General features: G+C 46.9%; 6 protein-coding genes across 6 annotated transcripts; 3 read left to right on the forward strand and 3 right to left on the reverse strand.

Annotated features, from left to right (window-relative positions):
• The first annotated feature begins 1,661 nt into the window (after positions 1-1,661).
• LOC128709481 (protein sel-1 homolog 1) lies at positions 1,662-4,563 on the forward strand. The gene is made up of 4 exons (XM_053804487.1): positions 1,662-3,078; positions 3,149-3,632; positions 3,699-3,903; positions 4,171-4,563. Exons 1-4 carry the CDS (start codon positions 1,662-1,664, stop codon positions 4,561-4,563), a joined length of 2,499 nt encoding a protein of 832 aa, XP_053660462.1.
• An 892-nt stretch (positions 4,564-5,455) lies between these two features.
• On the reverse strand, positions 5,456-6,742 carry LOC128714232 (26S proteasome regulatory subunit 6A-B). Its single transcript, XM_053809111.1, has one exon. The coding sequence runs from the start codon at positions 6,740-6,742 to the stop codon at positions 5,456-5,458; it is 1,287 nt and encodes a 428-aa protein (XP_053665086.1).
• Positions 6,743-7,762: 1,020 nt separating this feature from the next.
• On the forward strand, positions 7,763-8,559 carry LOC128718582 (phosphatidylglycerophosphatase and protein-tyrosine phosphatase 1). Its single transcript, XM_053812207.1, has 3 exons — positions 7,763-7,777; positions 7,862-8,323; positions 8,425-8,559. The coding sequence occupies exons 2-3, from the start codon at positions 7,865-7,867 to the stop codon at positions 8,557-8,559; spliced, it is 594 nt and encodes a 197-aa protein (XP_053668182.1). The 5' UTR covers positions 7,763-7,777; positions 7,862-7,864.
• A 432-nt stretch (positions 8,560-8,991) lies between these two features.
• Positions 8,992-9,655, reverse strand: LOC128709899 (succinate dehydrogenase [ubiquinone] cytochrome b small subunit, mitochondrial). The gene is made up of 3 exons (XM_053804940.1): positions 9,616-9,655; positions 9,248-9,536; positions 8,992-9,181 (listed from the first exon to the last, which is right to left on the reverse strand). The coding sequence occupies exons 1-3, from the start codon at positions 9,653-9,655 to the stop codon at positions 8,992-8,994; spliced, it is 519 nt and encodes a 172-aa protein (XP_053660915.1).
• Positions 9,656-10,119: 464 nt separating this feature from the next.
• Positions 10,120-10,792, forward strand: LOC128717906 (steroid receptor RNA activator 1-like). The gene is made up of 3 exons (XM_053811586.1): positions 10,120-10,153; positions 10,238-10,495; positions 10,605-10,792. Exons 1-3 carry the CDS (start codon positions 10,120-10,122, stop codon positions 10,790-10,792), a joined length of 480 nt encoding a protein of 159 aa, XP_053667561.1.
• Positions 10,793-11,073: 281 nt separating this feature from the next.
• LOC128715868 (myrosinase 1-like) lies at positions 11,074-12,895 on the reverse strand. Its single transcript, XM_053810822.1, has 4 exons — positions 12,242-12,895; positions 11,881-12,156; positions 11,256-11,806; positions 11,074-11,191 (listed from the first exon to the last, which is right to left on the reverse strand). Exons 1-4 carry the CDS (start codon positions 12,893-12,895, stop codon positions 11,074-11,076), a joined length of 1,599 nt encoding a protein of 532 aa, XP_053666797.1.
• Between the last annotated feature and the right edge of the window lie 234 nt (positions 12,896-13,129).

The following is a 13,129-nucleotide window of genomic DNA, read 5'->3' on the forward strand; positions in this document are numbered from 1 at the left end:
TAGCCGTTGTGCTAGCAGCGATGTCCTGATGCTACCCTTGGGAGTGTTTAGCGATGACGCTGCCGACGCTAGCAGTGGATTTGGTGGGGGAGGTATCGAACGCGGCTTCACTGGTACCGGTGGCTTTTTCGAGTGTACCGACGAGGCTGATGGACCGGTGGCCGTTGACGGTGCTGTCGCCGCCGGTACGGTTGTCGAGTTCATGATTCCAGAAACCAAAAAACCCCACGAGCCGGGGTTGGGGTGCACTCGTAAAGCGAAATCTGGGGCTTTTTTATAAATGAACACTAGCTCAACCCACCTACTATTCGACACGGGCGTCAGTACAATTGATTCTGCACAACAATTCCATTCGGTTTACTATTGCTACCAACTACTATTTCCTCATGCCCGCTAATACATGCACACTTTATTTTCGGTACAAAACGGAGACGCTTCATTCAGACCAAAAAAAACTTACACGCTAGAAGTATAAAAAATGTCTTTCCCTTTTGTTGATTATAGCCATTGGGAGAACCCTACACATGAAACTAAATACCGTTCAACACGGTGTAGCGAAAGCCTTGGAGTTACTGCGCAACCGCCGACCCAGGATGCTTGTCGTATGGGGGAAACGTGCATCAGGATACGTCTGCTAGACATCTTCAAACCGTATGCCATCCTTCCTTGTTTTTGGTTCAAGTCTCCGATTGTTTGATTCTTTGAAGTCTTCTAATCGCCTTGCTGCGCTGAATTACGTATTGTACATCCTGGGGCAGGATATCCTGCTTGGGAAATTTGTTCATTTTTTGTTGTGTATGGGTATTCAAGGAAACAAAATAGTGTGTGTCTAAAAGTATGTGTAGCCTATAGATATAATCAATGGAATCTTTGTATAAATTTGAATTAAATGTTATTCAAATTTATATTTTTTGTAAACTGTTGATTCGCGGTTCGAATTCTGTTTTTTTCCTTCCTATACCAGTTATACCAAACATTTGACAGTTGACAGATTCACACGAAAAGACCCGTCAAATACTTCTGCTTTTGCGGGACCAGTGCTGCCAAACTATTGCAATCTGCATAAGCGATATTTTGAAGAATAAGAAAAATAAAACAAACCCTCCCCACAACCTAACAGCTACTTTTCTATAACGTAGTGGTGATTTTCCCCAAAACAAATTACCATTTATTGTGTTTTACGAAACAACATTTGGTACTTTTAATCCGTTTGTTCTACTGCACAGCGCAATACGGCATCGCGATGGCTCCGGGTTGTCGGACCGCTGTCGATAATCTCTAGTGAAGTTCTATTGTTTGCCTAGCAGACGGTGCAATGTTGTCATCAAACACACGCATATCGAAAGAACAACAGTCGTGTAAAACCGAGACACGTCATTTTTCGACACCAGTGACAGGTGCTTAAAAATGTCGAGCAACTTTTTATTTAACGCAATCGGTAGAAAGTACCCAATCGGACAGTAAAGCAGGGGAAAGGAGAACAAAACATTACGCGACGGTTTTCCGAAACTGGACACTCGGTGCATCAATCAACACAAGGCATCACAATACACATTAGGACACCGTCGTAAGACCGTAACCGACCGATCCCATTATCGGCGTGTGTGAAGGTTCGTGGGTTAAATAACGTTGCCTGGAGGAGGGGAGCTGCAAACAGGGTGATGTGGCTGGGCGGTAGATGTTATGCCCTCGCGGCACTGCTGCTAATCTCGTACGGTGTACCGTGGTGTGTGCGGGCATCGAACGTTGACAAGGTAAAGTTGCAAGCCCAGTCCCCACAGGACGACAGCGAGGGTGAAAGTAAGGCACCGCCCGGTAACGAGCGGGTGGTGGAGAATGTTGCGACCAACCAGCGCAAGTCGGCCGAAGGGCTAATAAAGTTGGAAGAGGAGCAGAAGGTTCCGGGCAGCATCGACCAGGAGCAACATCCCTGGGAAAAGATGGACCTGGACACGATCAAGCTGGTGCAGATAACGGATTTGAGCAAGGAGAAGGATAGCAAGAAGATTCCGAGCGTGCTGTACGACATACTGGAGGTGCAGAAGGTGATGATACAGAACATCGTGAACGAGATCGAGGAGATCGAGCAGCAGCAGCAGGGTAGGCAAAGTGCGGAATTGGTACCACCGAGCGAGGAGGCTACCGAGACGCTCAAAGTCTACGAGTGGGCACTCAGAGAGCTGAACAGGACACGGGTAGACCGTTTGCTCGGCCACAGACTAATGGTGGAAGCGGCAGGTAGAGGACATCCACTGGCCCGAAGCCACGTCGCCTGGGCCCAGCTGCTCGGAAGTCCGGTCGCGCTGGATATTGAGGCAGCGAAGCAAACGTTTCTCGAACTGGCCGAAGAAGGCCTTCCGGATGCGCAGATGGGGCTCGGGTTTATGCACGCGGCCGGCATCGGATTTAACGTCAGCCAGGGGAAGGCACTGCTCTACTACACGCTGGCGGCGGCTGGTGAAAACTCCTGGGCTCAGATGGCACTTGGCTACCGGTATTGGGCCGGCGTTGGTGTGCCAAATAGCTGCGAAACGGCCCTTGAATATTACCGCAAGGTGGCAACAAAGGTAGCTTCGCAGGTTACATTTTCCGGCGGTGCCGCCGTACATCGGATCCGTCTGCTGGACGAGGTGGACAATTCCGGACCTAGCTCCGGCATCCTCGATAACGATCTGATTGACTACTATCAACTGCTGGCGGACAAGGGTGACGTGCAGGCGCAGGTTGGACTGGGTCAACTCCACTATCAGGGTGGACGGGGTATACCGCTTGACCATCAGCGGGCGCTACAATACTTTAGCCATGCGGCCAATGCCGGTAATGCGGTTGCGATGGCATTCTTGGGTAAAATCTACCTGGAAGGCAGCGACAACATCAAGGCAGACAACGAGACGGCGATTAAGTACTTCAAAAAAGCGGCCGATCTAGGCAATCCGGTTGGCCAGAGCGGGCTCGGCATCATGTATCTGCATGGTAAGGGTGTACGGAAGGATACGATGAAGGCTCTCAAATACTTCGCCAAGGCAGCGGATCAGGGTTGGGTCGATGGACAGCTCCAGCTGGGAAATATGTACTACAGTAAGCATCGAAGGCAATAGAAGCAATTCTGGAAAATATATTGACCAACCGTTTCTCTCTCCTCCGACAGGTGGAATCGGTGTTCAGCGGGATTTTAAGCTGGCAATTAAATACTTCAGCCTGGCGTCCCAATCTGGCCACGTGCTAGCATTCTACAATCTGGGCCAGATGCATGCGATCGGACTCGGTATGATACGGTCTTGCCCGACCGCGGTCGAACTGTTCAAGAATGTCGCGGAACGCGGCAAATGGGCGGATCGGTTAATGTCCGGCTACCAGGACTATAGATCGTACCGATTCGAGGAATCGTTCATGCAGTACGCGCTACTATCGGAGATGGGTTATGAGGTGGCCCAGAGCAATGCCGGCTTTCTGCTCGACCGGGAAGAAGTGAACCTATTCAAGGATCGTGGCGAGGAGCTTGTGCGTGCCCTCCAGTACTGGGGTCGTGCCGCTGCCCAGGGCTATTCGGCGGCACAGGTTAAACTCGGCGACTATCACTACTACGGGATGGGCACACTGATAGATTACGAGATGGCCGCATCTCACTACCGGTAAGCCCTTAGTTCCGCTCTCAGCGAACAGTCTAATCCTTATAACGAATCTTCTTCGTCTTTCAGAATGGCTTCCGAGCAGCAAAACAATGCACAGGCCATGTTCAACCTGGGATACATGCACGAGCAAGGTTTGGGCATGAAGAAGGACATCCATCTTGCTAAGCGGTGCTACGATCTGGCCGCGGATTCCAGCGTCGATGCGAAGGTTCCCGTCACGCTAGCGCTCATCAAGCTGCAGCTTCTCTTCAAGCTTGAATCACTCAAAGAGGTTCTGTACATTTGAAGATTCTTCAAAGTTTCTTCGACCTTCATTCATCATACTTGATGATTCATGAAACTATGATGGTTCAAGGATCTTTGGGTGTTTTGGGGATTTTGAAAGTTGAAAGTAGAAGTTCTAATGCCTCTTCACCGGAGATGCATATGAGTGACTCTTCTCAACAGATTCATTAGGCACTACACTAGATCTGACGCTGTTTAAAAGTGTTTTACTTTTATTAACCTTTTTATTCGTGTGTGCAATTGTTTCTTACAGACACCGTTGAAAATAATTTTCAACTTGGATGAAAATATTGCCTCCAACTGGGACCTGTATCTGATCACGGTCATAACGATACTGTGCGGTGCAGGACTTTACTTCCGACGCCCCGTACCCGCACCGATACCAACACCACCAAACGCAACCAATACTGAAGCGCGACCAACAAGGACGGAAAGCAATGCTCCTACCGTGCCGGTTTCCTCTACCACAGCCACTACTTCTACTGCTCCTAATACGGCAACTGATAGTAATGCTACTACCACCGACACTACAAATGCTGGTGAGAGCGAACTAAACCACCCAGACAGTGCAGAAACCGCAGAAACGAGGGCAAACCGCAATAATGAGCCTCGTGCAGATTCCACGTTAAATGAAAACGTTGACTAGAGTGGGCAAATTGTAAAGCAAATCTAGCGTACGTTGTTTTTTTTTTGGGGGGAGACAGGAGAAAGCAAAGAATTGTAAATAATATTGTGATATTACCATTTGTTTCAAAATAGTTATCACACACATGTAAAAGTTACGTATCACGCTTCCGTAATTTCAAGGTGGTTTGTTTTTTATTCTTGTGATTATTTTGTATACTCCGAAATACATTCACCTCTGCACTATAGAGGCTTGTTATTTTTAATGCTGGACCTTACGCACACTCTCTGTATATCTCTCATGCTGTGCTCATGTCGGTGATTGGCCGATTTTGTTTAGTTTAAATGCATGATGATGGTAAGTCGCTTCACGCATCCCGACTTAGGTTTGAGAAGGACGAAAATACCTTTTGGGACTTTTTGGAACATCAATTCGTTCATTGGAAAAGTTGTGATATAGAATAAAGCTCATCATGAATCTTGTAGTATCTTTTGGTTAGGGCCACTCTGGAAGTTCCACTGAGCTTCAATAGCTGAGATCAGAGTAACAAAAAGCTCCAGAATCAGAGAATCTCATGTATCTAATAATGGCTACTTATTTTAAATTACACAACTATTTACAGCAAACCAATATCTTTATACTGCAAATTAATCAAAGGGAAAAATAATAAGAATTTAATGGTTTATTACAGTGCCGTTGGTATTTTATTGAGAACGGGTTGGTTGAAATAAAGAGTACACAATGTCGATGAGCAGAGCAGAGGCTAATTCAGAACGGAGTTCAATGAATTGCTCTAAGTGCTTTTTCTCTCACGATGCTTTTTGGAATTTTCATGTGCTATTTAGGCAAAAAGTATAATGGTTAATTACGCAAGGAAAAGGAGCGTTTTAAGGTTAAAACTAAATTAGCTCGCTTAGGCAAAGTAATTCAGATTGGCCTTCTTTTTCGACTGCACCTCCATGATCGCGTCCATGAAGTCTTCGTGAATGACGGACACAGCCGAACGGCGTAGCGCAATCATACCGGCCTCCACGCACACCGCCTTACACTGCGCTCCGTTAAAGTCGTCCGTCGAGCGGGCAAGCTCCTCAAAGTTGACGTCCGGGCTGACGTTCATCTTGCGGGAATGAATCTGCATGATGCGGGCCCGGGCTTCTTCGTTCGGGTGGGGAAATTCAATCTTTCGGTCGAGTCGCCCGGAACGCAGCAGAGCGGGATCGAGTATATCCACCCGGTTTGTGGCGGCGATGACCTTAATGTCGGCGGTCGAACTAAACCCGTCGAGCTGGTTTAGTAGCTCCAGCATGGTACGCTGCACCTCACGATCTCCAGCCTTCTCCGAGTCGAAACGCTTCGTACCGATCGCATCCAGCTCGTCGATGAAGATGATGGCGGGTGATTTTTCCTTCGCTAGTGCAAACGCATCCCGTACCAGCTTCGCACCGTCACCGATGAACATCTGTACCAGCTGCGGTCCGGCCAGCTTGAGAAAGGTGGATTTGGTCTGGGCAGCACAGGCACGGGCCAGTAGGGTTTTCCCTGTACCGGGGGGTCCGTACAGCAGCACACCCTTCGGCGGATGGATGCCGAGGTTCTTGAACTTGTCCTTGTGCGTCATCGGCAGGACGACCGCTTCGATCAGCTCCTGTATCTGCTTGTCCAGCCCACCGATGTCTGAGTACTGTTCCGTCGGCCGTTCGTCCACCTCCATCGCTTTCACGCGCGCATCATACTCGGCCGGTAACGTTTCCAATATCAGATACGAGTCTTTGTTCACGCCTACTAAGTCACCCGGTTTCAACTTCTCCGAATCGACCAGCCCAATCACCGGCAGAAAGTACGTCTGACGGGTGGACGTTTTGATAACCGCACACTTGCCCTTCCGCTGCGAATCCAGCACCACCACCGCACCGTCATCTTCCTCCTCCTGCGGATCAACATCCAGCAGCTCGATCACGTTCGACACCAGGTACGGTAGTGTTTTGTTCACCTTTATCTTCTCCGTATTATCCTTAATCTTCTCATTCTGCGTCTGTAGCTCGTGATTGATACGGACCACTTCGCTTTTCATTATTTTGATCTCGTTATCCATCAGCCGGGTACGATTAACCAGCTCGTCGGTTGGCATCCGGAGCACCTCCTCACCGAGCGCCTCCTCCGAATCTTCCCAGATTTCGCGATCCTCCAAATTTCCTGCCATTGCTGCGAATGGTTTCACTGACGATTGTTGCTTTAAGAATGAGTTGCCCAAACGATTCGGTTTAGTAATGATGTCTTTGTGTGTGATTTTGCTTGCGACCTAGCAAAGCTACTTACAGCTCCGTTGCGAGATGACTATTGAAATTTCGCTGTACGCTGTCAACGCACATCGACAATTGTTGCGGGACTGTTCGCCGAAAGCTTGACACGATTCCAGGATATCAATTTTACCGTTTACACGGCACACTCCAATGATTGGAAAGTGCTGTTCAAGCGATATCCAACGAAAACGAATACGAGAAATTATTAGGAATTGGAAACGAAGCTGTTCTTTATGCTTTTCATTGATAAATATGTTATTACATACAAGCAAGTATTGCTAATTTCCGTTTGCATTTAATGTTTCATACTTCAAATACATAGGGTTATCAACAATGGCTATCTGTCAATTAACCTAATCGCCGTGTCATCAAGATTTCTCTTTTCTTTCTGTTTGTTGTTTGGATAAGAATGTTTCAATTCTGGTGTAGATTTTAATTGTTGTTTTGCTGGCCAGTGAGGCAATCAGTTTACAGGCGTAAAACCCAGCATCAACAAACGCGTTTCTTTCCACCGCTATCGTCGTAAAGGTAGAATCGACTCCATTAGGTAAATTGTTGTCCACATATGGTGGATGCAAGTGTGGTGGGGAATTCCAGAAAAATAAAAACACCAGCCACAGCCAAAGAAAGGCAAAACTTTAAAACCCATTGCAGGATGACGGTACCGTAATATGTTTCTTTAATTTCTACATATTTTTAGCCTGCCTGCCTTCCATATGTCTACGTGTTAGAAAAATTGTTTGCTTTTTTATTTTATACTTTGCTTGTGGAAAGTTGTGTTGCGTGTGAATGTGCCATTCCAACTCCCTAGTCCAATCCCCCTCATTTTGCCTGTAGTGTGTTGTGCATTATCGTCGTACTTTCACCTGTACATTTTCTTTTAACATAACTTTGTTGTTCACGTTTCATGCTAACTGCAGCAGCAACAAGGCCAGGTGTGTGATTGCGTCCGGCAGAATGGAACTATCAGTAGACCTACTTAATCTTTTTCCTTCCAAATCCTATTGCTTTTCTTTTAGGCGATGTTTGCTAGAATCACCTTTTACCCATCACTGCTGTACAATGTGATGATGGAGAAAATCACCAGCCGAAACTGGTACGACCGTATCGATGAGAACGTCATCCTCGGTGCGTTACCGTTCCGATCGATGGCACAGGAAATGGTTAGGAAGGAAAACATTAAGGCGGTCGTGTCAATGAACGAAGACTACGAACTGTGGGCATTTTCCAACAACAAGGCCCGTTGGGCGAAGTTGGGCGTGGATTTTCTACAACTAGAAACGACCGACATCTTCGAATCACCTTGCCAGGAAAAGCTGTGGAAAGGAGTTAACTTTATGAACCGATTTCTGCCAGAGAATGATAAAATGGTACAGCTTCCGGCTGCTGAAGGATCACCGGCAGAAACAGGCACGATATATGTGCACTGCAAGGCGGGTAGGACGAGAAGTGCGACACTCGTAGGCTGTTACCTGGTTATGGTAGGATTCCAATTTCAATCTTTAGCATGAGGAGTCATTCGAGTTAGACTATTACATGGTAATATGTTTTACAAAACTCTTTCTAAATTGTTTCGTTTTAGAAAAATGGATGGAGTCCAGAACAGGCAGTCGAGCATATGCGTACCTGTCGGCCACACATATTGCTGCGTAGCAAGCAGTGGGAAGCGTTACGGTTATTCCACCAAACGAAATGTCCACCAACGACACCGACGTAATCCAGCGGGTAACACCTCAACAAATCATGCAACGATCTACTGTTTCGAATGTTACTATTTAGCAATATTAGTATAAAGGAAAGGGTAAGAAGCGGGAGAAGGGAGTGGTCAACAAACGCCTAGTAGATAGAATCTATCCGTTTAACGTCGATTTATTCACATTATCGAACGTCTCGCGGTGACCTCAGGGTTGAGACAGGCAATTTACACATTTTACAATAAATTTGGTTTGATTTACGAAGTTGATTATGCGAATACTCTTCACTTGCTGAACGCAGTGTGTGTACAATGTTCGTTGCATGCTACACTATCTAAGCATCTCGAAACGCCAGTTCTATTCTCTATCGGCCCCCATGCGTAGGAGCATCCACAATAATAATAATTAAATCTCCCTCCACTTATTCTTGCTAGTGCGGTGCAATGCAGCACTATCTATTCCTTCGCTTTGGTAGACCAGATTTTACGGACGACGCCTGCAATCCCGATATCGTTATAGTTGAAATAGAACAGACCACCGAGCGTGGCAGCAGACACGACGAGCAAAAGGCCATGGGCAAGCTTCGGTACGGTCGTTCCGAACAGAATTGGACGCACGTAGTCCGTCACGATAGCTTCCAACCCCCTGCAATTCATTCCAAGGTTAAGCGTTTTAGCTACGACACCACCTTTCACAACTACCGCGGCTTACCAATGCTGATGCATCACAATGCTCACGGCGATCAGGGAGTCGCCGACCTGCGATGGGAACATTAACCCAACCGGAATCACACCCAGCAGGGCCAGGGACAAGGCACGCTCGGCATTCCATAGCGTAACGTGACTGCCACCGCTCGAACATCGTACAGGCGAAACGGCAAAGTTACGTACGGTGGCGGAGAACATCTGCGGTTTACGTACCGGCGTCAGCAAGGTGGCCGTGAAAAAGGGAGCCTTCGGCAGGGATTGGCTGGCCACGAGAGTACGCGCGAAAGCCATTGCTAGAAAAATAGCAAAAATTATGTAATGTAGGACACCTTTGCAACAAATTCCCACTCTCCAATCGAAACCCCTAAGTACCTGGCTTCGACAGTGAACCACGCAGAATACAATTGGCCATTGCAGAACTCAGCTTGGTCACGCGTTTAGGTGTATTTTAACGCAAAACACCGCACACAGGGAGGCAGAGTAGAGAGAAAAACAAATGCAGGTTGTGAGTTCGGATTTTCGGTTTTGATATTTTCGTTTCTGCTTCGCTCGGTTTGAGGTTGACAAGAGGTTTGACGTTGACGGCGAAAGGTTCTGTTCGACAGTTGTCTACTCGCCCGGTCACACGTATGTCGGATAATCTGGTCCTTATACTAAGCTCGTAAAACTCTTTTTTTCTCATCAGAATGTGCTAAACAACTTAAACATGATAAAATATTAACAAATATGTACTTGCAATAAAATATAAGCCAGTATTTTAATTATTTTTCAAAAGTTTATCGTTATACGAGACCACTGCCTCAGGGAACACAGCATCACGCAAAATTTAACAGTTCACAGTGTTTTGGTCGCGATTCGGTGGAAAACCCATTTGCAATGAGTGGCGAAAACTATCGTAGCCCTACAAAATGTGAGTAAATGTACTAGATAACTTCTATTTATTTGCTCTGCATACAGGAACTTAAACCTCTATGCTCTGTTTGTACGATTTAAGCACACGAGCCAGGTTGGAATGATCCACCTCCAAAGCTGGCCAGCAAACGACCGGTCACTACATCCGATGGCAGTGATAACACACCAAGCCGGGAAGGAATGTTCGACCAAATACAGACCGTTTTTAATGAATATGTCCAGCGTGTGGACGACACACGACGGGCGACCGTGCAAAAGCGTTTCAATCTCATGTATCAACAGTGGACGGACAAAAAGCTGCCGGAAGTATTAGAAAAGCTGATCTACATGTTAGCTACCGGTAAGTTGTATCTTGGCCTGGGTTGATGATTAAAAGTGAATTTTAAATATTTACATATACAATAACTTGCTAACCACCAATCGTGCCATTGACTATATTTTATTTTTAGCCCTGCTGGATCAGGATGTGAATCGTGCTAATGCGGTCCATCGTACCATTGTCTGTGATCATGGAAGTGTATGCACTATGTGGGCTCCGGTATTGCGACACCCGATCATGGAGTTGCAACAACGCAGTGATCAGACTGGACACGATGAGAACTCTATCGTGCAACCAATACAGTCGAACGAAGACTGAGAAGCCAAATGAATTAATTCATCTTTATTGGTATTGTAATGAAACCTGCTGCTTTTTCCCTTAAAGAGAGTATTCTCCACGACTCGGCAACATATGGCAATGTTGTATGCTTCATCTACCCTTTTTGAGAGTGCATGCAATATAACCATATTCCCATTATATGGTGAGATAAGGATGCAATATTGGTGATAAAGTGTGAAATACAGTTTAACACCATAACCAACAACACGTATGAAAGACGCCCACCACTTATAAGGGTAGTGAAAGAACTCGCGAGCGATTTATTCCTCCGGAATGGTACGACTGCTGATCACGCGCGCCATGAAGTTGGCGGACCGTTTGGGTATCCGCGCGAGAGCAGGATCGGTGTAGTTTACGTAAAAAAGGCCAAATTTTTCACTACGACGAAAGACAAAATCAAGATATATTATTACTAGCAAAAGTGTGATGTGGAAGTTCTTACCTGTAGCCTCGCAACCATTCGAAGTTATCGATTATGCTCCAGGCGGTAAAACCAGCCACCTGACATCCATCCTCGAGCATTGCCGTCAGCACAGCCTTCAGATGTCTCGCATAGTAATCGACGCGTTCCGTATCTTCAAGCTGACCATCGTCGGAGTAACCATTCTCCGTTATTAGCACAGTTGGATTATGATAGCGCATGCGAACCCAATTCAGAATGCCCCGTAAACCCTCCGGAACTACATACAGCCAGGAAGATTTTGCCCGACTCCAGCCAGGATCCACAGACTGAATGATACGGGAATCCCGTTGCCAGGAGGGCATGTCCAGCGGATTGTATTCGGTGGTATCAATCTCTACCAGCCGGCTGGAATAGTAGTTATAGGCGAAAAAGTCCGCACTTCCACGTAGAAGCGTACGTTCGGTGCTGGTGAACGTTGGCAGACGGGAACGAGTTCGTCCCTCGAGCGCACTGTTCTTGGCAATTTCGTCTATCATCACGGCCGGATAGTTACCATCCTCTCCGAACAGTGGGTCAGCAAACCAACCAATCTGAAAGCCAACGTGCACAGCTGTAATTAGCCCGTTTTGTTGGTATGGAGCTCAAAAAGACATTCTGTCATTACCTGAAACTCAATGGCACGATCGACGACTTCCTGAGCGGTGGCATTACTTGCAGGATAGTAATATCTTCCACTGAGCGTTAGTCCAATCAAACCACGCTGGTCCTGGCGGTAGTGTTCCTGGTAGAGGTGATAGGCGGCACCATGGCTCAGAAGTACATGATGCGCACAAAGATATTCACCAACACCGGAAGCATAGACGAGCGGAGCGGTTTTACCCGTACCGTATCCATCAACGCAAAAATCGTACGGTTCATTGTGAGTTATCCACACTTTGACCTGCAATAGAGAGTGATTTGTTCGGGTTCACTTTTCAAATGTCTGGTTATAAGCATTAGCATCTCAAAGCAAGCCTGCTGCTTACACGATCACCGAACGTTTGGAACAGTGTATCCGCGTAATCTCGGAAGTAATCGACAATCAGTGGAGATGCAAAACCGCCCAAGTCCTGCAAATACTGTGGCACATCATAGTGGAGCATAGTCACTACCGGTTCTATCCCGTTCGCCAGCAGTTCATCGATCAGATGGTTGTAGTAGTCGACGGCCTGCGCATTTAACGACGAACGATCGCCGCGAGGCATCAGCCTTGACCAGGCTATCGAAAAGCGATAGTAATCAAAGCCAACAGTCGCCAGCGCGTCAATGTCGCTTGCATAGCGATGGTAGGAATCGGCCGCACGATCACCGGTGGCACGATCGACCACCAGCTCGGGATGGTTGTGTGTCAGCGTGTCCCATACGCTGGGTCCCTTACCATCCGCATTCCAGGCTCCTTCGATCTGATAAGCTGCCGTTGCAGCACCGAAAAGAAAGTCGTCCGGAAACTGGAACTCGCTTTTATTGCTGATCTGTTCGAAGAATGTCTTCTTCGCTAGCGCATCCCGAAGATTCGAAGATATTGCTCTCCTATCATGCTCGATTATCTGCGGTATACCGGTGGTAATGTAACCGTTGTTGCCCCTGAGATTAACCAACACTAACAACACCACTGCTAACAGCCCATTATGATAATGCATCGCCTTATTAAGTTGCTGACCCTGGTGGTATTCAACTCACGGCTCAACGAACGAACGTCGACTGAAATGTAACCTGATTTTGAAGAATACTCAACAAAGGCGAGACTTTAACCAAAGTTGAGAAGAACGAACGAAAACGAAAGAGAACGAAAAGAGGACGGTAGGGTCCGATCTTTACCTTTGTTGATAATGGGATAGAAAGAGAAAGACAGAGAGCGAGCGAAACGTTTTAAT

Source organism: Anopheles marshallii, chromosome X (assembly GCF_943734725.1).
Source record: "Anopheles marshallii chromosome X, idAnoMarsDA_429_01, whole genome shotgun sequence".
NCBI classification, from domain to species: domain Eukaryota; kingdom Metazoa; phylum Arthropoda; class Insecta; order Diptera; family Culicidae; genus Anopheles; species Anopheles marshallii.

Coding starts and splice junctions, on each gene's coding strand:
- LOC128709481 (XM_053804487.1), top strand. CDS start 1,662: ATGTGGCTGGGCGGTAGATGTTATGCCCTCGCGGCACTGCTGCTAATC. Junction 3,079..3,148: donor GCTGGGAAATATGTACTACA/GTAAGCATCGAA, acceptor CTCCTCCGACAG/GTGGAATCGGTGTTCAGCGG. Junction 3,633..3,698: donor ATGGCCGCATCTCACTACCG/GTAAGCCCTTAG, acceptor TTCGTCTTTCAG/AATGGCTTCCGAGCAGCAAA.
- LOC128714232 (XM_053809111.1), bottom strand. CDS start 6,742: ATGGCAGGAAATTTGGAGGATCGCGAAATCTGGGAAGATTCGGAGGAG.
- LOC128718582 (XM_053812207.1), top strand. CDS start 7,865: ATGTTTGCTAGAATCACCTTTTACCCATCACTGCTGTACAATGTGATG. Junction 8,324..8,424: donor TAGGCTGTTACCTGGTTATG/GTAGGATTCCAA, acceptor GTTTCGTTTTAG/AAAAATGGATGGAGTCCAGA.
- LOC128709899 (XM_053804940.1), bottom strand. CDS start 9,655: ATGGCCAATTGTATTCTGCGTGGTTCACTGTCGAAGCCAG. Junction 9,537..9,615: donor TGGTTCACTGTCGAAGCCAG/GTACTTAGGGGT, acceptor CTATTTTTCTAG/CAATGGCTTTCGCGCGTACT. Junction 9,182..9,247: donor ATTGTGATGCATCAGCATTG/GTAAGCCGCGGT, acceptor AATGAATTGCAG/GGGGTTGGAAGCTATCGTGA.
- LOC128717906 (XM_053811586.1), top strand. CDS start 10,120: ATGAGTGGCGAAAACTATCGTAGCCCTACAAAAT. Junction 10,154..10,237: donor CTATCGTAGCCCTACAAAAT/GTGAGTAAATGT, acceptor GTACGATTTAAG/CACACGAGCCAGGTTGGAAT. Junction 10,496..10,604: donor GATCTACATGTTAGCTACCG/GTAAGTTGTATC, acceptor TTTTATTTTTAG/CCCTGCTGGATCAGGATGTG.
- LOC128715868 (XM_053810822.1), bottom strand. CDS start 12,895: ATGCATTATCATAATGGGCTGTTAGCAGTGGTGTTGTTAGTGTTGGTT. Junction 12,157..12,241: donor TCCAAACGTTCGGTGATCGT/GTAAGCAGCAGG, acceptor TCTCTATTGCAG/GTCAAAGTGTGGATAACTCA. Junction 11,192..11,255: donor GAATGGTTGCGAGGCTACAG/GTAAGAACTTCC, acceptor CTTTCGTCGTAG/TGAAAAATTTGGCCTTTTTT.